This window comes from Heliconius melpomene, chromosome 15, assembly GCF_056956725.1.
Source record: "Heliconius melpomene rosina isolate 202511_hmr_F chromosome 15, ASM5695672v1, whole genome shotgun sequence".
Lineage (NCBI taxonomy): Eukaryota > Metazoa > Arthropoda > Insecta > Lepidoptera > Nymphalidae > Heliconius > Heliconius melpomene.
In genome coordinates, this window is record NC_140403.1 from 9757362 (window position 1) to 9773294 (window position 15933).

The window sequence follows — 15933 nt, forward strand, 5'->3', positions numbered from 1 at the left end:
AGCTAATGAACCAACACTCCTTTCCCCACTATCCAAGTTTTTCATTCAAAATTTTAAAGATGGGTGATAAAAATAAATAAATATAATCATTCCTCCGAAAGGACGTCGAACCTGCAACCGTCGCATTAATAGTCACACGTTGCCACTGCCCCAAAAAGGTTAATGTAATTCTTTATATTATGTGTAGTTAATTTTTGCTTGTATTTTTTTTTTCAGGTTGTCGCTGTATCTGGCATGTAGCAAGGTAGGCGGCGGCAGACGCAGCCCTAGGTTAAGATACTCCGCTCCGCCAAACTCTGGAGCCATTGGTTATTGAGTGGCGGAATTCGTCTTCGCGCTTCGAACACACACCGAATCGAAGAAATGAAAATAATAAATATTTCATTTCCCCGAGTCGGAATCGAACCTACAACCTATCGCGTTTATAGTCACACGCTTGTGCCTCTGCGCAATCACTAGCTAGAGCTTTTATTTTTGTTTGTAATTTTCAGCGTCATAATTTGTTTGTAAATATCCTCTTATATTCTTTACACAGATGAGTCATGTCTGATTAAATATACCTGCTGCAATTTTACATATACGTATTATTGTGATATTTGCAACAATTTTGTTGTTTGTTAATAATATTTTGCAATATTATTAACAAACTCGTGTAGAACAGGGTAAGTGTAGGTGCAAGTCTATAAAAGCATGGAATTGTGTTAATCGAAATCCAGTCCGCTCGACGGCCGCAAGCCGATGTTCGACTCCAGCAGGGGACGTCCTTACCGCCGTCGGCATCCTCACAAACAGCGACATTGTGCTTGCAATCTTTCAGGGACAGAATACCCTCTTTCCTACCCTACCGGTGTTGCTATGTCAGTAGGGCAATGCCTCCAGAAATCAGCAGAAAGTGGGGAATGAAGTGTTACACTAGGTTCCCTCTGCCTACCCTGATGTATGCGTGATACAGCGTGAAGCTGTTTAAAGAAACGTCTTGCACCCAAACTTTGGTAAGACTAGCGCATATATATTAATTAAATATTTAAATATTATTCTATATTCACCATAATATCTTTACTTTCCATTAATTTATATAAAACGATCAACTTATATGTACTTACTAATCGCATCAAATAAACCAGCGAATGTACGACCGAGTTCAGTAACTAGGTACCTACTTATATATAAAATTAACATAAGTATGAAATTTACATAGGTACCCTGCATTACATGATAATATGAGAGTTCAAAGAACTTATTAAAATATTGTGATAAAAATACACATTCCTGGTGGAACTGTTTTTTTCTACGTTCATTTTTTTTCTAAATAAGTATTGACTTATATATAGTTATATTACGTCACAGGCGGAAATATTATTTTTTATTAAGACCGATCGACGACTGCAATCTGAGATTCAAATCCCGCAGGGGACGCCCTTGCCCCCGACATCCTCTCAAGCAGCCACGTAGTGCTTGTACTTTCTCCTGGACAGAGAGAGTACTCTCTTCCTTCCCCAACTTGTGTCGCTGTAAAAACCAATAGGCCTAATAGAAATAACCTCAAATCATATAAACGTTATTGTACTGTTAAAAACCTTGATTATTTTATTTTATGAACCTAGTAATTTATCGAATAACTAATTAATAGAAACGTCTAATCACTATTTAGAATTAAATAAACAAAATATATGAAATAATGTGGGAAAACTTCATTTAAAATTACATATAAAAAAATAATACAAGCATTTAAAAAATATATATTTATTATACTTCAATATAGCTTTTAGCTTCACATAACATAAAAAATATAATATTTTTAAATATTAGCTAATCTTTACCCTTTAAATATATCTATAATCTATATTAATCTATACAACTTTTAACACTCATCCTTAGTTGATTTTTATTTAACTTCTATGTGTATCCCGCACATATTAGAGTAGGCAAAGAGAACCTAGTTAAGACACTTCTCCATTAAGACACTTCTGTGTCGGTCGAGTTCTTGAGGCATTGCATGTTGAGTGGGAAAACTCAACGCCGAACAGCAAGAAAATGAAAATATTAAATATTTCATTCCCTTGAATGAGAATCGAATCCAAACCGTCGCATTTACAGTTTTACGCTAGTGCCACTGTGCCACGAAAGCGTCGATGTAAATTCTTTATTTCTTTATTATTTATTTAAAAAATTATGAACAAACAGATAAAACAATGAAAACTTAAAGTGCCTCGACACCAGAGCGAAGAAATAGAAATATAAATTTAAATAAATATTTCATCTCCTCAACTTTTGGATTGAACCCACAACCAGTCGGTTTTACAGTGACATTTTGTGCCCCTGCGCCATAACTGGCCTCATATAAATATCTATTTATACAACTTTCTTCTTAAATGTAACAATTGGAAACAAATAATTTCTCATTATTCATCACTGTTTCTCACTATTTTTCACAATTTCTTCATCACTATGCACACATAAAATTTGACAAACTTTACACTCTCCTGTTAACAGATGCCTGTGTTGTGGTAGACGGACGAAATCCATGCCTGGAAAATAAAAATAAATAAGAATTAAATAAATTTAGCAATTATTATCTATATATATAGAAAAGGACATATTCCCACTGACTGAGGTAAGACGCACGCACAGCAGTAACTGCTGAGTGTAGAAAAGTGAAATTTGGACAGATGTTTATTTTCGTAATCTGGACATCCACTAAGGGATTTTAAAAAATTTTAACCCTAAAGGGATGAAATAGGGGTTGAAAGTTTGTAAGGGGTTTTTTTTAAATCACCACTGATTTTTATAAACTTTTTAAATTCAGACTCTTAAAAATATTTCATTGAACACTTGTTTCGTGGTTTTTTAGAATTCACCCCCTAAGGGTGCAAATAAGAGGTTAAAAGTTTGTATGGAAAAATCTTTAAATCGCCACCGATTTTTTTAAAATTTGAAATTTAGACTCTTAAAAATAGTTCAATGAATAGGTGTCATGGTTTATTAGAATTCACCACCCGCTAGTTAATAATAAATTTATTCGTTTATTTATAGAGGTCGTTGTAAGGCAGTAACATGACCGTGTGACCGTAATGCGACAATTGAGGATTCGATTCTCGCTCAGGGAAGTAAATTATTATTGAATTTAATTTCTTCATTTAGAACTAATATCAAAAGCGCGGTGTTAAATTCGAAACGCAATGCTTCGAAAATTAGAAGGAAAATAGGCAACAGTGTCTTAACACTAGGTTGCCTCTGCTTACCTTGGTATATAGTAAATTTTTAGTTTCACTTTCTTTCCGAATTTACTAGTATGTATAGTAACAAGGCAAAGCACGGCGTTGAGTTTTGCCACTCAACACGCAATGCGAGAATACAGCTTAAAGTGGTGAAACGGAAGTAACTTAATGGAGAGTGGTATGACACTAGGATACAAATAAAAAAAATATACCATACCTCTGAGCTCTGAACTATTTATGTCTTGATCACTTTTTGTTAAGGATAAGGCATCCTTTTGCTTTCTATAAAAAAACATTTAATTGTTAATTTTCAGTTCAATAGAATTCAATGTTCTCACTTTCTCGCTTTGGTACAGAAGGTACGACGTTAAGTTCCGCCACACAAAAATCATGAGGCTATGTCTAAATCAAGCGGTGCATTGGAAACGGAGTGCCTTAATACTAGGTTCCCAGCTAGGATCCCTACATGCGGGATACAGAGTGTAAGTACTGAAAAAACATACCTTTCAAGACTTTTCAACTGATCAATCTCTTTCATTTTCCTTTCGACTTCACTCCAAATATTTTCTTTAACATGTTCCTGTACATTATTCATTTCTACATACTTCTTATAAGTCTCTCCTGCAAAAGACGATGGCTTGAATTTAGCTGGTTCAAATGTTGTATAATCTTTTTTACTTAATTCGTCATTGTTTTTAATTTTCTCTCTATTTCCTACAGCTGGATTGATAGATTTCTTTTTAAACATAGTCAGAGGATTCGATAATTTATGATGCTGATATGTAGAATTACTTGGAATATTGTTTATATCATGATTTTCATTTTCTACTTCATTATTACAATTATTATTATTCGTAAACATATATCCATATGTTGCTGTAAGTGAATTCATTGCTACATTCCGTTTTTTCTTTTCATTACATTTTATTTTGGCATTTATGAAATCATTATTTTGGTTTGTAGTTTCAATTTTGACATTTTTAGGTGATGTATTGACTTTGCTAACTTCAATAACTGTATCACTTTTAATATCTTGGTCTCCAATATCTGTTACATTTACTTCTCTAACCTGAAATATACATAGATACCTATTTAGACTTGGACAGCTTCCAAATGACACAAATTTAAGTTACACTATATCAAAAATCTTAAAAATTTCTTAATCATTTCTTGTTCTTCATGAATAACATTAAAAAAAATTTTGAAATTCTGATTGTGTCTATGATAAAGTTCTCAATTGTACATGTCTCTAAATTTGCAACTACCATAATTTAAAGAAAAAAACAATACTAACAACTAAAGCCTATTATACTGTTCAATTATATATTTAGTCTAAAAATGTATGGAATTTATATCAATTGAATCTCATTCAGGTTATGCAATAGTTAAATTATAGCATTCACATTGGTAAGAGCAGTGGTAAGAGCAGCAGAGTTGAGTTTCTTGCTAGCTCTTCTGCTTTCCAAGCCAGACTTAATGAGATGTTTATTTGATTTAAAAGTGATTATAAAAGTCTATTTTAATAATGAATATTTTAAATTTGAACTACTGAGAATTTGAAATTGAACTATTAAAAGTGTAAATTTTAACAGTATACTTACCATATCTAACATTTGCTGAATCAAATCCAAATCGGGTCCTGAATTCAAATCCCCGCCATCAACACAATTAGAGTAAAATTCTTCTTCAGTGTCTGAAAATAATTATAATACAACAATAAACATAAGTACCAATGAGAGAAACGAATATTTTTTTTGTTTTTAAAATAGTTTTTCAAAGGCTGTTGTGGCACACTAAATGCGAAGATTGTGGCTTCCATCAACACTCGAGTAAATGTGATATATACATTATATTCATTTCGTCCCGTGCGACGTTGAATTCCGCTAATCACCACTCAATATCCTGTCTACACTAGTGATTACTCCTAGTACTCGTTCCAGGAGTGTCTTAATACTAGGACTTTGTCAAGGATGCTAAGCTTGATAAAACTGTTTTCACTTCTTCACATACCTTCTGTATAATTTAACGCAGGCGGTTTTTCATTATAGCTTACTGTATTCTCTAATTCCACTGGCACTTCACGCCCCTGAGCTAATGACAAATCTCGCAGAATTGCGTTTTTGCTTGTCCAATGCGCCATTTTATTTTAATAAGAAAAATAATTTGAAAATATATACAACTAAATAAATACAAATATATAGAATAAGGTTAATTAATAAAAAAAATATTTCAAATAAGGTGAAATGTATTATTTATTAAAATTCTCGAATTACTATGTAAATAAAACATAAATATGATATATTATATTAGAAGAGTATAGTTTAGCAGTATTTTAGTAGAGAAAATTTATATTTAAGCTATTTTGTAATATAATTGTTAAACAATAAAATTGTAGAAGGTAGAATTTTCTTATACTTTCACTTTTCCAAAATAACAGTAATAGTGAAATGTCAACTGTCAAATCTGTCAATAATTGAATGGAGCAGGGACAGGAGCGTACACTACAGACCAGGGCTTGAAATAACGTTAAGAAGCTGGTATTGTTACAACGGGTATCGATAGTTGATAAATAGCGTTACCATATTTCCCTATACATTTAGATAATTTTATTGGTCAGCATAGGTAACTTGAAATCCACGGTATCAATAGGTATCGTTAAAATGGTATCGTTATGAGTTAGATTTATTACCGTCGCTCTCGTCTAATTCCGAGTTTTGATTGTTTTTGTTAATATAGGTACATCGTTGGTTTTATACAATAGTTAAGCATTAATTTTTTAAAACTTAAATTTGTAAGTTTAATAAAATTATTATATATTTTGTGAAACTTTCTTTGTTTCTTTTTCTTTTACCTTCACGTTGTATCCCGCGCACAGCAGGGTAGGCAGAGCGAACCTAGTGTTAAGACACTCACACATTGCGTGTTGTGTGCCAAAACTTAACGCGGCGCTATGCCTCGACACCAGATTACTCATAGATATTTCACTTCCTAGAGTGGGGATCGAACCCACAACCGTCCCGTTACAGTCATACCCTTATGCCATTATATATGTGACGATGCTTAAAGGGCGGGCCGCGGGAGGCGCTACGTCGATCGGCGACTTGTACTTGTGACCGCTACTTTCGAAGTAACATTAAATGTTACGTTAAGATTTATCGCAAAATTAACCTTATTATAACGTCATTATTCCGTTAAGTTACCAAGTATCGCTACCACATTGTAACGATACTTAGGTATCTATATAGGTAATTAACTTTAATTTAAATGTGAATTGGTAACGTTAACAAGCCTTGTTACAGACTATAAGCAAAGAAAAAAGTTGTATATAAGTATATTCTGTAAAATTATTAGGCCCTCATGGCGCCGCGCCGCTCACAAGGGTGTGACTGTAACGCCACGATTGTGGGTTCGAAACATATGTAAATAAATGTTTCATTTCCCCACTCGAGGAAATGAAACATTTATTTATGCTTATATTTGCATTTCTTCACTCTGATCCAGGCAAAGAGCGGCGTTCAGTTCCGTCAGTCAACACGCAGAGACTCCAGAATTCGGCGGACAGTGGGGAACCCTCTGCTCATCCCGCTATATGTGGGATACAGCGTAAAGCTGATTTATTTATTTAGTAATCAGTAAGAGTACTGATTCACCGCCCTTCACCGTTTCTTAATTATTCTACTTTACCGCTAAGTAACTATTTCTAATTACCCTATTGCACTTCTCTTCCAGTTCTATCTACCACACACCCTACTGCCTACGACTCAGTATATGGTATGTGATAGGTGTATACTGTGTTTTACGCAAAAATACTACATATTACATTTTTATATTCACGCTGTTGTCACAGACCTGCACACACCAGGGTAGTCATAGGAAACCTAGTCACAACACTGTGGTTCCGTACTTTTCATCTTATTTTAGAAATATGAGAAAAACGATAAAATATCACCATGCAATTTTAAATTTTTTTGTCACAAAATGTCTTATTGTAACTTAAAAAAATTATATCGCGGACTTTATTTTAGAACTAATGAAACTGAACGTTTTTGTAGTATTGTTGTAATATACTTTCATAATATACGTAAAAATCTTCCGCAATCCCGCTTTATTTTATTAGTAATATAACGGTTATTTTTACTTTTATATATTTCAATGAAAAGGCTAAGCAGTTGTTAATATGTCACTGTAAATTGATTAAAATTAAGAATTAAATAAAGCATACTCGTATATGTAAACGACGAAGGTTTGATTTTAGCATGACGTTCTTTTTTCCAAAAACGTAAAAAAAACAACTAAAATTAAAGAATTCTTTCTAATTTTAATATTTCGAGAAGAATTTGATGACTTAATTTAGTACAAATTCTTCTTACAATCAAACACATTATTTAAATTTCATTTAAAAAAAATATTTAAAATAGTTTTATCCAAAGTTTATCTTTGGTAATATTACAATGATTTAATAATAAAATGCGTATTTTAATCCTAAATTGCACACACATACGCATATTTTTCAATATGACTAATATCACATTTTTTTAATGTAATAATTTCTACAAATAACTGAATGATCAAAGAAATAAATTCAAAATATTCTTTATTAAAATAAACTATTACAAGTACTTTTGAATCGTCTCTTATGTTATAAATATATCTCACGGCTCTTTTTTGAAAAATAAAAATTGAATTAATGTCTGAAGCACTGCCCAGCAACCCAGCAATGCAAAAAAGAAATTAAAATATGCGAAGAAAAATATTACTTTAACAAGCATTATTTGAGCATAATATATTTAGCTTTTACAAATATATAATGTGCTAATAACTGAAATGTAAATATATTCAAAATATTTTTTGAGTATATTTACAAACTAAAATGTAAACATATATAAACATATTTTAGTTTGGATGTACAACAGGATATCAAGTTAAAATTAAAATAGCTACTAATTTGTTTATTAACATAATATTTTATACATTACAACTGACAGAGAAAGAGCTAAGAATTTTTTAAGCTTTAAATTATCATGTACGTTGAATTATACTATATGTCATTTTCTTTCTCTATCTCCTACCTGTTTAGACATCGATTGAGTGTCGAGATTTAACGCCACCTTTTATATGACAAGATGATCATCTCAAGATCAATCATCATAAAGACGAGTTTATATTATAAATGTATATATTACACTAAGTTGGATAATAATCCATATTTCAAATATGAACACCATTAAACATAAAAAAATAAAAAATATCGATACTATTTGGTATCAACAAACAAGTTTCATAGTTTTACACGTCTTGTACTTATTTTGTGTCTAACTTTTATATAAATGAAGATAATGTTATTCATGCCCAGAAGTATATTTCTCGAACATTTTTTTTTCGAGTTCTTATGAAAATAGCTTTTATAAAATTATTTTTATGAAGAAAAAATCAAAGCAGAGGTGGCTAATGGCTGATAGGGCCAATGGTTTAAGTCTGAACTTACGTCTGAAGACAGATCCTGGCAATGGAACGAAATAATGCGAGGTAAAAAGAAATAAAAATCGAGAACCAAATAAATATTATTAAATTAAATCATAAACATTATCTTCAATATATAAAAATTAGCTGACAAAGATTTAAAACTAGATAAACTTAATGCTAGTTACATATACATATAAATTATAAGTACTTACTTTATAATATTAAGAATATGTTTATTTTTTAACACAACCCTCTTAGTTAAAAATTAAGCTGAAATAAAATTAGTCTATTAGTAAATATAGAATATGTTTCTGTTATCTGTACCTCTTACATCTAATATATTATTTTTTTATACGTCTTATACCTACTTGTTTTGTGTTCGTTACAAGAGGATATGTCAAATTGATAATAAATGGACGACATATTAGCATGTTTTAATTTCGTGTTTTGTGTATAAAATTTTTTAATATATTAAAAAAAAATATTTATTATTAATTATTATATTAATTTGAAAAAATTAAAGAATTTAAGGGAATACAGCATAAAGACAAAAAAGGCAAAGAGTATATTACAATACTTTCAAGACACTGTATTGTAACAGAGACATTTTTTGGCAATTAAATAGTAAGTAAATTAAGTAAAAGTAAAGAGCTTTATTTCAACCACAACATTAAAGGTAGTAGGTAAGTAATTGTACTTACTACCTTCAATTTTATGGTAATGATGTGGTAACATGTTCTGGGTTGCTGGTGCCTGTGATAGGTACGAATCCCGTGTTACAGACGAAATTAAAATTTTACGCCATATTTCATTCTTAAAATATCCTATACTTAAATTAATAATTTAAAAAAAAAAACATTTTTTCTTGACCGATCTTGTAGAGTTCGATTAGTACAGTTTAAATGACACAATAGTGTTATTAAAATTACTTTCCTTACTAGTTGGTCTGAACTCTAAAGTCTTAGCGTATAAATAAATAGTAATTAAATTTTAAATATATATTAATAAAAAAACTTATCTTTTTGTATATATAATAAATAAAATTATTTTAATATTACAACAACACATAATGTTATTAACCTTATGTGTATTTGTATTACATTCATTTAAGGAATAAATAGAGACATACGAAAATAATTGTACTACTCCAATAATAAAATACAATTAAATACAATAATAATCAATTCTTAGGTCATTGTTCATTCGATTCTATGCGTTTTTTAATTATTATTTCGTCCCTTGCCTTTAATTCTTTTTCCAATTTGGTCCAAATATCTTGTGCAATGTCTTCCGTGAATTTGTTTCTATTTTCATATTTTTTAATCAGTTCACTCGCGTACGCTGATGGTATAAACTTGTCATTTTCTTTTTGAATTTTAGGTTCTGTTTCAATAGAAACGGGGGATAACGGTTTATTATTAATTTTCCTTTTGAACTTGATAGGCCCGAAGAAAGCTGCTGGTTTGGGCGACGAACTTGTTGCTATAGTTCCACTTTCTTTCTTAGGATTGAGCCAATCTTCAACTTTTTTTATAGAATCTTTGATGTAATTCAATGACTCGTTAGAATTGTTTAAATTTTCTGATCTTGAATTGTCTGTATCAATCGTTTTATGTATATGTTTATTTGTAGACATATCTACTGTAGAGTGGACGTCGTTAAGTGCATTTTTAAACATATAATGATCGCTTTCGTTATTTGAACCCATGGAAATCAAATTGCTATTAGAATCAGCAATTTCTTTCTCTTGGTCAGGAGCTTCATTTTGTGATAGACTTTGCATAAAATAGTCTGGGGTTATAAGCTTCGGTGTTTGTTTGACGTTCGGTTGAGTGTGTAATTTTATAAGCATTGCCATAGCTAAATTTCTTTCTTTTTTAACTTTGACACACATTGTGTCAGACATCTCGCTTAATTTATTTTTTAATTTTTCCCTCATATCGCGGATTTCTTCTGGACTTTCAACCGACGATGTTCCAACGCTACTGATCATAGTTGAGCTTTTATCACAAGTTTCAGTCTTTTTAATATTCTTATTTTCAAGAGTGTTTTTATTGTCAGTATTTAACTCAACTAAACTACTCATATTAGTACGACTATTATTAGATATATTATTTTTACCGCCAGGCACAAATTCATCTACATTAGGGTTCAATTTAGTAATAACAATCGTACTATTGGAATGTTTATTTGTTTCACTTACAGTACTTTTTTCTGGTACATCGTTATACTGGTCTACCTGGAATGGATTTTTTTATAATTTATTGTAAGCTTTTAACTGACTTATTTGAGGACGACGTTAAGCAATAGCGCAAGGTGTCGACTGTGAATGCTATGGTTCTGAGTTCGATTTCCACTAGAGAAAATGAATCATTCATCATAAGCATAAGGCAAAAGCTAAGTTCTCTAGAATTACTGGTTGGATTTTTTTCCTATTAAATCTACATTCGAGGTCGTCGTGGCGGAGCGGCACAAGGGTGTGACAGTAACGCGACGGTTGTGGATTCGATCCCCACTCGAGGAAATGAAATGTTTATTTACATTTATATTTCCATTTCCTCCCTAATTTCATTTCTGGTGTCGTAGCAAAGTCGCGGCGTTAATTTCCGCCATTCAACACGCAATGCTTCCAGAATTCGGCGGCAAGTGCGAAACGGAGTGTCTTAACTCTAGGTTCCCTCTGCCTACCCTGCTGTGTGCGGTATAAAGGACATATAAAAGACATTCTTTAGGAGCTCTATAGACTATATAAAATAACGGTATAATTCTTGGTTATTACAAGTTACTATCATTGCCCTGTTCTAATAGACAAACCGGTAACATGATATATATATGACTTATAGACTTTATAAAGGTATAAACAATACTATAACGAGACTTACAGATTATATACCTATTAGATGAAACAATATAAAAAATATTCTGAAAAATACATTAATGATTGTAAATATTGACTTATAATAAATAATATTCAATAATTGAGTCATTACATAATTAATTACTTAATGAATCATTAAATAATTATTTGAAAACACAAAAAAATATATAAACACACAGTTAACATTTCTCAGAAACCGTAATCTACGCCTAATCTCAAAACAAATAAACAAAAAACCTCTTCCAACATTGTTCATTTCTTGGAACAACGAAATACTTATTCAAACCGAAGCTTAAAATATTTATTTAAGTACTACCACTTATGACTTAACATATGGTGACTGTGTGAGACGTCTAATGACAATTCAAGTTATAAATTAGTAGAAACTAAAAAGGTTTTTGTTTTCTCCAAATTTCTGTATATTAAATAAATATATAATACTAGCGGCCCGCCCGCGACTTCGCCTGCGTGAACTACGTTATTATTAATTTCTGTCTCCATGAGTACCTACGTCCTATAAGTGACGTCCATATAAAATTTGAGACTCCTAGTATTTGTAGTCCCAAAAACGTCCCGTCTTAGCGAGCACCTACATCCTATAAATAACTCCTATGCAAAATTTGAGATTCCTAACACTTGTACTTTCTGAGATTTCGTGATGAGTGAGTGACCTTTCGATTTTATATAAATAGATAATATTGTGCAAAATGAAAAGGCTTAAAACATAATTAACGATAACATTTTTTAAAATATGTTTCAAACAAAGTAATTAAAAAAGCACATAGTGAAGATTTAACAAGAAAAACAACAATGTTATGTTCTTTTTTAAAAAAATATGTTATATCCAATACTGACAAGTACGCAAAATGGCGTTAAGCGCAGGAATTTTATGGAGCTTCGTTATCTAAATGGAATTTGTTATAATAGGTTTTAGATTCTACTTTATTTTTTGTTACGTACTAGGGTACAAAAAGATAAAGATAAGATAACAGTAAATAAATATCTTCCTACTACCTACTCGAGGTTTTTGATCCCGTTTATCCCGTAGTCTGTATTCAATCTGGAAATTTCAATCCCACGGGAATTTTTAAAATAATATTTTATGTTATAATATATTAGTTAAAAAAAATATTTGACAATAAATGTAAAAACCGTAACTGAAATTATTCCAAGATTACGGATAATCCGAAGTATCTATTATCCTATTGATTCTTGTAATATCCGCATCATTCTTTATTTATTGATAGATTAATTAAATACATGATTGTTTTCAGCTTTACGTTTTTTAGGTGAATATAGGGTAGGATAGATATAGGGAGGTTTGTATTGTATTAGGACACCCGTTTCCCACATTCCACTTAATTTTCGAGACATTGTGTATTAAGTGACGAAACTCAACGCCGTAAAGTTAAATGAAAGCGATTTCAAAAATTCTTACCATTCTAAGCATCGCCGTAATCCCATTATAATCGGGTGTGGATTCAAAATCCATGTTGCTTACATTTGTCGCCTCGTGTCCTCCGTACAGCCTTAGCAAGTGTAGCTCCTGTTCTATAACATTAATAAACATGTTTTTAACCGACTCCATAAAAAAGGAGGTTCACAGTTTGACCTATATGTATACGCATGAAAGTTTATCCATAATTATCTCACGTGAACAGGTGAGCTCATTTTGATTTGGTTTTCATAAAAGTAAGTACAAATTTCATATATGAATAGTGTATATTCTAATTTAAACAAAATCAAAAGAAGGAGATTCTTAACTTGACTTGTTTGTGTGTTTGTAAGCGATTATTTATAACAACAAAACCCCTAGAAGATAGAAGGCAGTTCCCTTTTTGAAAAAAAAAATTGATTGATTGGTTGTTTATTTTTTGACTTTAAAAAAGAAACTATGAAATTCATTTGTTATCCTGTGGCGTAGGCACACAAAACTCCAAAAGTCAAGTGTCATGAGATTTGTTTCAATATCCCTCGACTAGGATTAAAGACAATGCTTGTTAAAATGCTGCACTTTGTCAACCAGAGCTGAGAAATAGATAAAAAAATATTCCTGAAAATTCATTAAACTCACAAGCCTTTCTTGTTCCATATCATTGCATAGTTTTTTCATAAAAATAACAATTATTTAATTTATATACATATGTGTACTAAGAATGAAAGGTTCTGGGCAATGCACAAAAAAATTATTATGCATTATAAGCAAATTATCAAATTGGGTCATTTTATTGTTATATAATGCTGTGTCACACAAAATTAATGAGGACTTTTGTTTTTGTTCAGATTTATATATACATATATATATATATATAAATCATAATAAATCTGAACAAATATATATATATATATATATATATATATATATATATATATATATATATATATATATATATAAACGTTAAATGATAATTATTTATATGTATAATATCTATTTTAAAGAACATATAAAGTATTGTATTGCAAACAAAACATTGACTATAGTACACATACATAGTAAAACAATAAAAATCGAATTAGTTAGTATGCAACAGACATTTTCACTAAAAGACATACTTAGTGTATAAAATAATATAAAAAATTGATATTGTAGAAGTATTTTTGTATCAAAGTGTTGAAACCGTAGTTGAAACCACAAAAAGATAATTTTATAATTAGTAATAAAAAGATACCAGTATATATGATAGTTACATGTTCATATGTGGGAACATATGAGAAGCTAGATTAAAATTATCTTTAATTCCTTACCTTAGCAAAATTTAAATTATGACAAATATTAACCAGGTAATCACAATTGAAGGGCAAGGCATAGACTATGTTGACCAATACATCTACTTAGGAAAACAAATATCCTTCATAAAAACCAATAACTAGAGGTGGAGAGATGAGTTGGCATTATATGGAAGAAATTATGAGCACAGAAGGGAGTATTGAAAAGTACTATAGCTTTTTCCTAAAAAATATTGTTCTCAACATCAATGTATCATTCCCACCTTATTAGATAGTCTGTCAAACATAGGCTCTTACTGACCAAATAAAAAGAAGAAACCAATATTGTTCTCTTATGATTGTATTCCCATCATCAATCTTTAAGATTGATTAAAGTGAAAATGGGCAGAACATGTTTCTTTATAGAAAGACAAACAAGATGCTTCTGGCAAATAGGTGGAAAGGCCCTACAAGCGAATGGAATAACTTTGTGTTGAAGGTATAATGTAGAAGAAATAGCAGGTACAGACTGGCTTTCAAGGCAATAGACAGGAAAGAATGGGCAAGTTGAACGAGACCTACACCCTAAGCCACTTTTTCCAACCAAGAAATTTTATTTAAAATCTATTATAATTATTATTACTCTACTAAAACATGTGTTTTATCTTTGTTTCTGCCATTTAACAATAACAAAATACAATGTACAAAATACAAAGGAGCTTAGTGTATGCGGAAAAAAAAATAATAGAAACTTACCGTCATCCATTGTCCTGAGATAAGGCGGAGGCCGTTCACCAATTATTACATATTCTTCATCTAAATCACATAGAGCACCGGTTGCTTTCGATAAATCTTTGATTACATCCTTTTTCGAATACCAACCTTTAAGTGACATTTTGGTTTGACTAAAATATGAAATAAGGTTATTTTGATTATTGATGAATAATAATTTTATGAAACAAAACAATAAACAGAAAACATATGTTCAAGTTCAAACAACCTTTCAATTATACTTAATTATATTTGAAAAAAAAAGACTTACCACTTTTACCGCTAAAACGAGTTTAAATTAATTTTAAATTCACTTAAATATGAATGGGTAAATAATAATATTTGAAGTGAAATTTATGTTCAAGAAAATACGTATTGTATTAACTGTTACACTTTCAAAGTTGAAACTTTGACTAAACTTTGTCTATAGTCTGGCAAACATGTTATTGATAATGGGATTGGGAAGCACGCGCGGCAAATTGTGCACTTAGAGGCAAAAGTGTCGATACTTTGTGATTGTGGTATCGAGTACATTGCCTTTCGATACCGATACTTTTGCACTCGATATTTTGTATTCGATACTTATACTCATCTAGTACTTTTTAATAGGCATCGTATCGAATAAATTACCCAACTAACTTGGCTTTTCAGCTCCTATTTATGATAACAACATCTGACAGACACGCACTCTTCCTTAAGAATCCTCTGTATGCGAGGATGGAACATTTTAATTTTTCCCTGTAATTACTATTTGATAAGAATTATAATAGTAATGAGTACATAAATTAGTTACACTACTACCTACTCTGAAAAAAATCCCGAAACAGCCTATCAGCAAAACGGCTGGAATGTTTTTATTATTAATCGATTGTAAGGGGATGAATGAGATTTATATTT

At 30.7% G+C, this 15933-nt stretch overlaps 2 protein-coding genes across 2 annotated transcripts; both read right to left on the bottom strand.

Moving 5' to 3' along the window:
• Nucleotides 1-1727: 1727 nt before the first annotated feature.
• On the bottom strand, nucleotides 1728-5815 carry LOC146531661 (uncharacterized). The gene is made up of 5 exons (XM_085198306.1): nucleotides 5229-5815; nucleotides 4820-4911; nucleotides 3722-4287; nucleotides 3436-3500; nucleotides 1728-2528 (listed from the first exon to the last, which is right to left on the bottom strand). The coding sequence occupies exons 1-5, from the start codon at nucleotides 5356-5358 to the stop codon at nucleotides 2410-2412; spliced, it is 972 nt and encodes a 323-aa protein (XP_085054432.1). The 5' UTR covers nucleotides 5359-5815; the 3' UTR covers nucleotides 1728-2409.
• A 2337-nt stretch (nucleotides 5816-8152) lies between these two features.
• LOC146531662 (uncharacterized) lies at nucleotides 8153-15541 on the bottom strand. The gene is made up of 4 exons (XM_085197913.1): nucleotides 15308-15541; nucleotides 15022-15170; nucleotides 12998-13110; nucleotides 8153-10920 (listed from the first exon to the last, which is right to left on the bottom strand). The coding sequence occupies exons 2-4, from the start codon at nucleotides 15158-15160 to the stop codon at nucleotides 9874-9876; spliced, it is 1299 nt and encodes a 432-aa protein (XP_085054039.1). The 5' UTR covers nucleotides 15161-15170; nucleotides 15308-15541; the 3' UTR covers nucleotides 8153-9873.
• Between the last annotated feature and the right edge of the window lie 392 nt (nucleotides 15542-15933).

Bases quoted from the DNA above. Each gene is read 5' to 3' on its own strand.
- LOC146531662 (XM_085197913.1), bottom strand. From the start codon at position 15,160: ATGTCACTTAAAGGTTGGTATTCGAAAAAGGATGTAATCAAAGATTTA. The intron at 13,111-15,021 runs GTAAGTTTCTAT...TTAATGTTATAG, and splicing joins TCTCAGGACAATGGATGACG to AACAGGAGCTACACTTGCTA. The intron at 10,921-12,997 runs GTAAGAATTTTT...AATCCATTCCAG, and splicing joins TTACGGCGATGCTTAGAATG to GTAGACCAGTATAACGATGT.
- LOC146531661 (XM_085198306.1), bottom strand. From the start codon at position 5,358: ATGGCGCATTGGACAAGCAAAAACGCAATTCTGCGAGATTTGTCATTA. The intron at 4,912-5,228 runs GTATGTGAAGAA...AATTATTTTCAG, and splicing joins TGCGTTAAATTATACAGAAG to ACACTGAAGAAGAATTTTAC. The intron at 2,529-3,435 runs GTATGGTATATT...TTTATTTTCCAG, and splicing joins AAATAGTTCAGAGCTCAGAG to GCATGGATTTCGTCCGTCTA.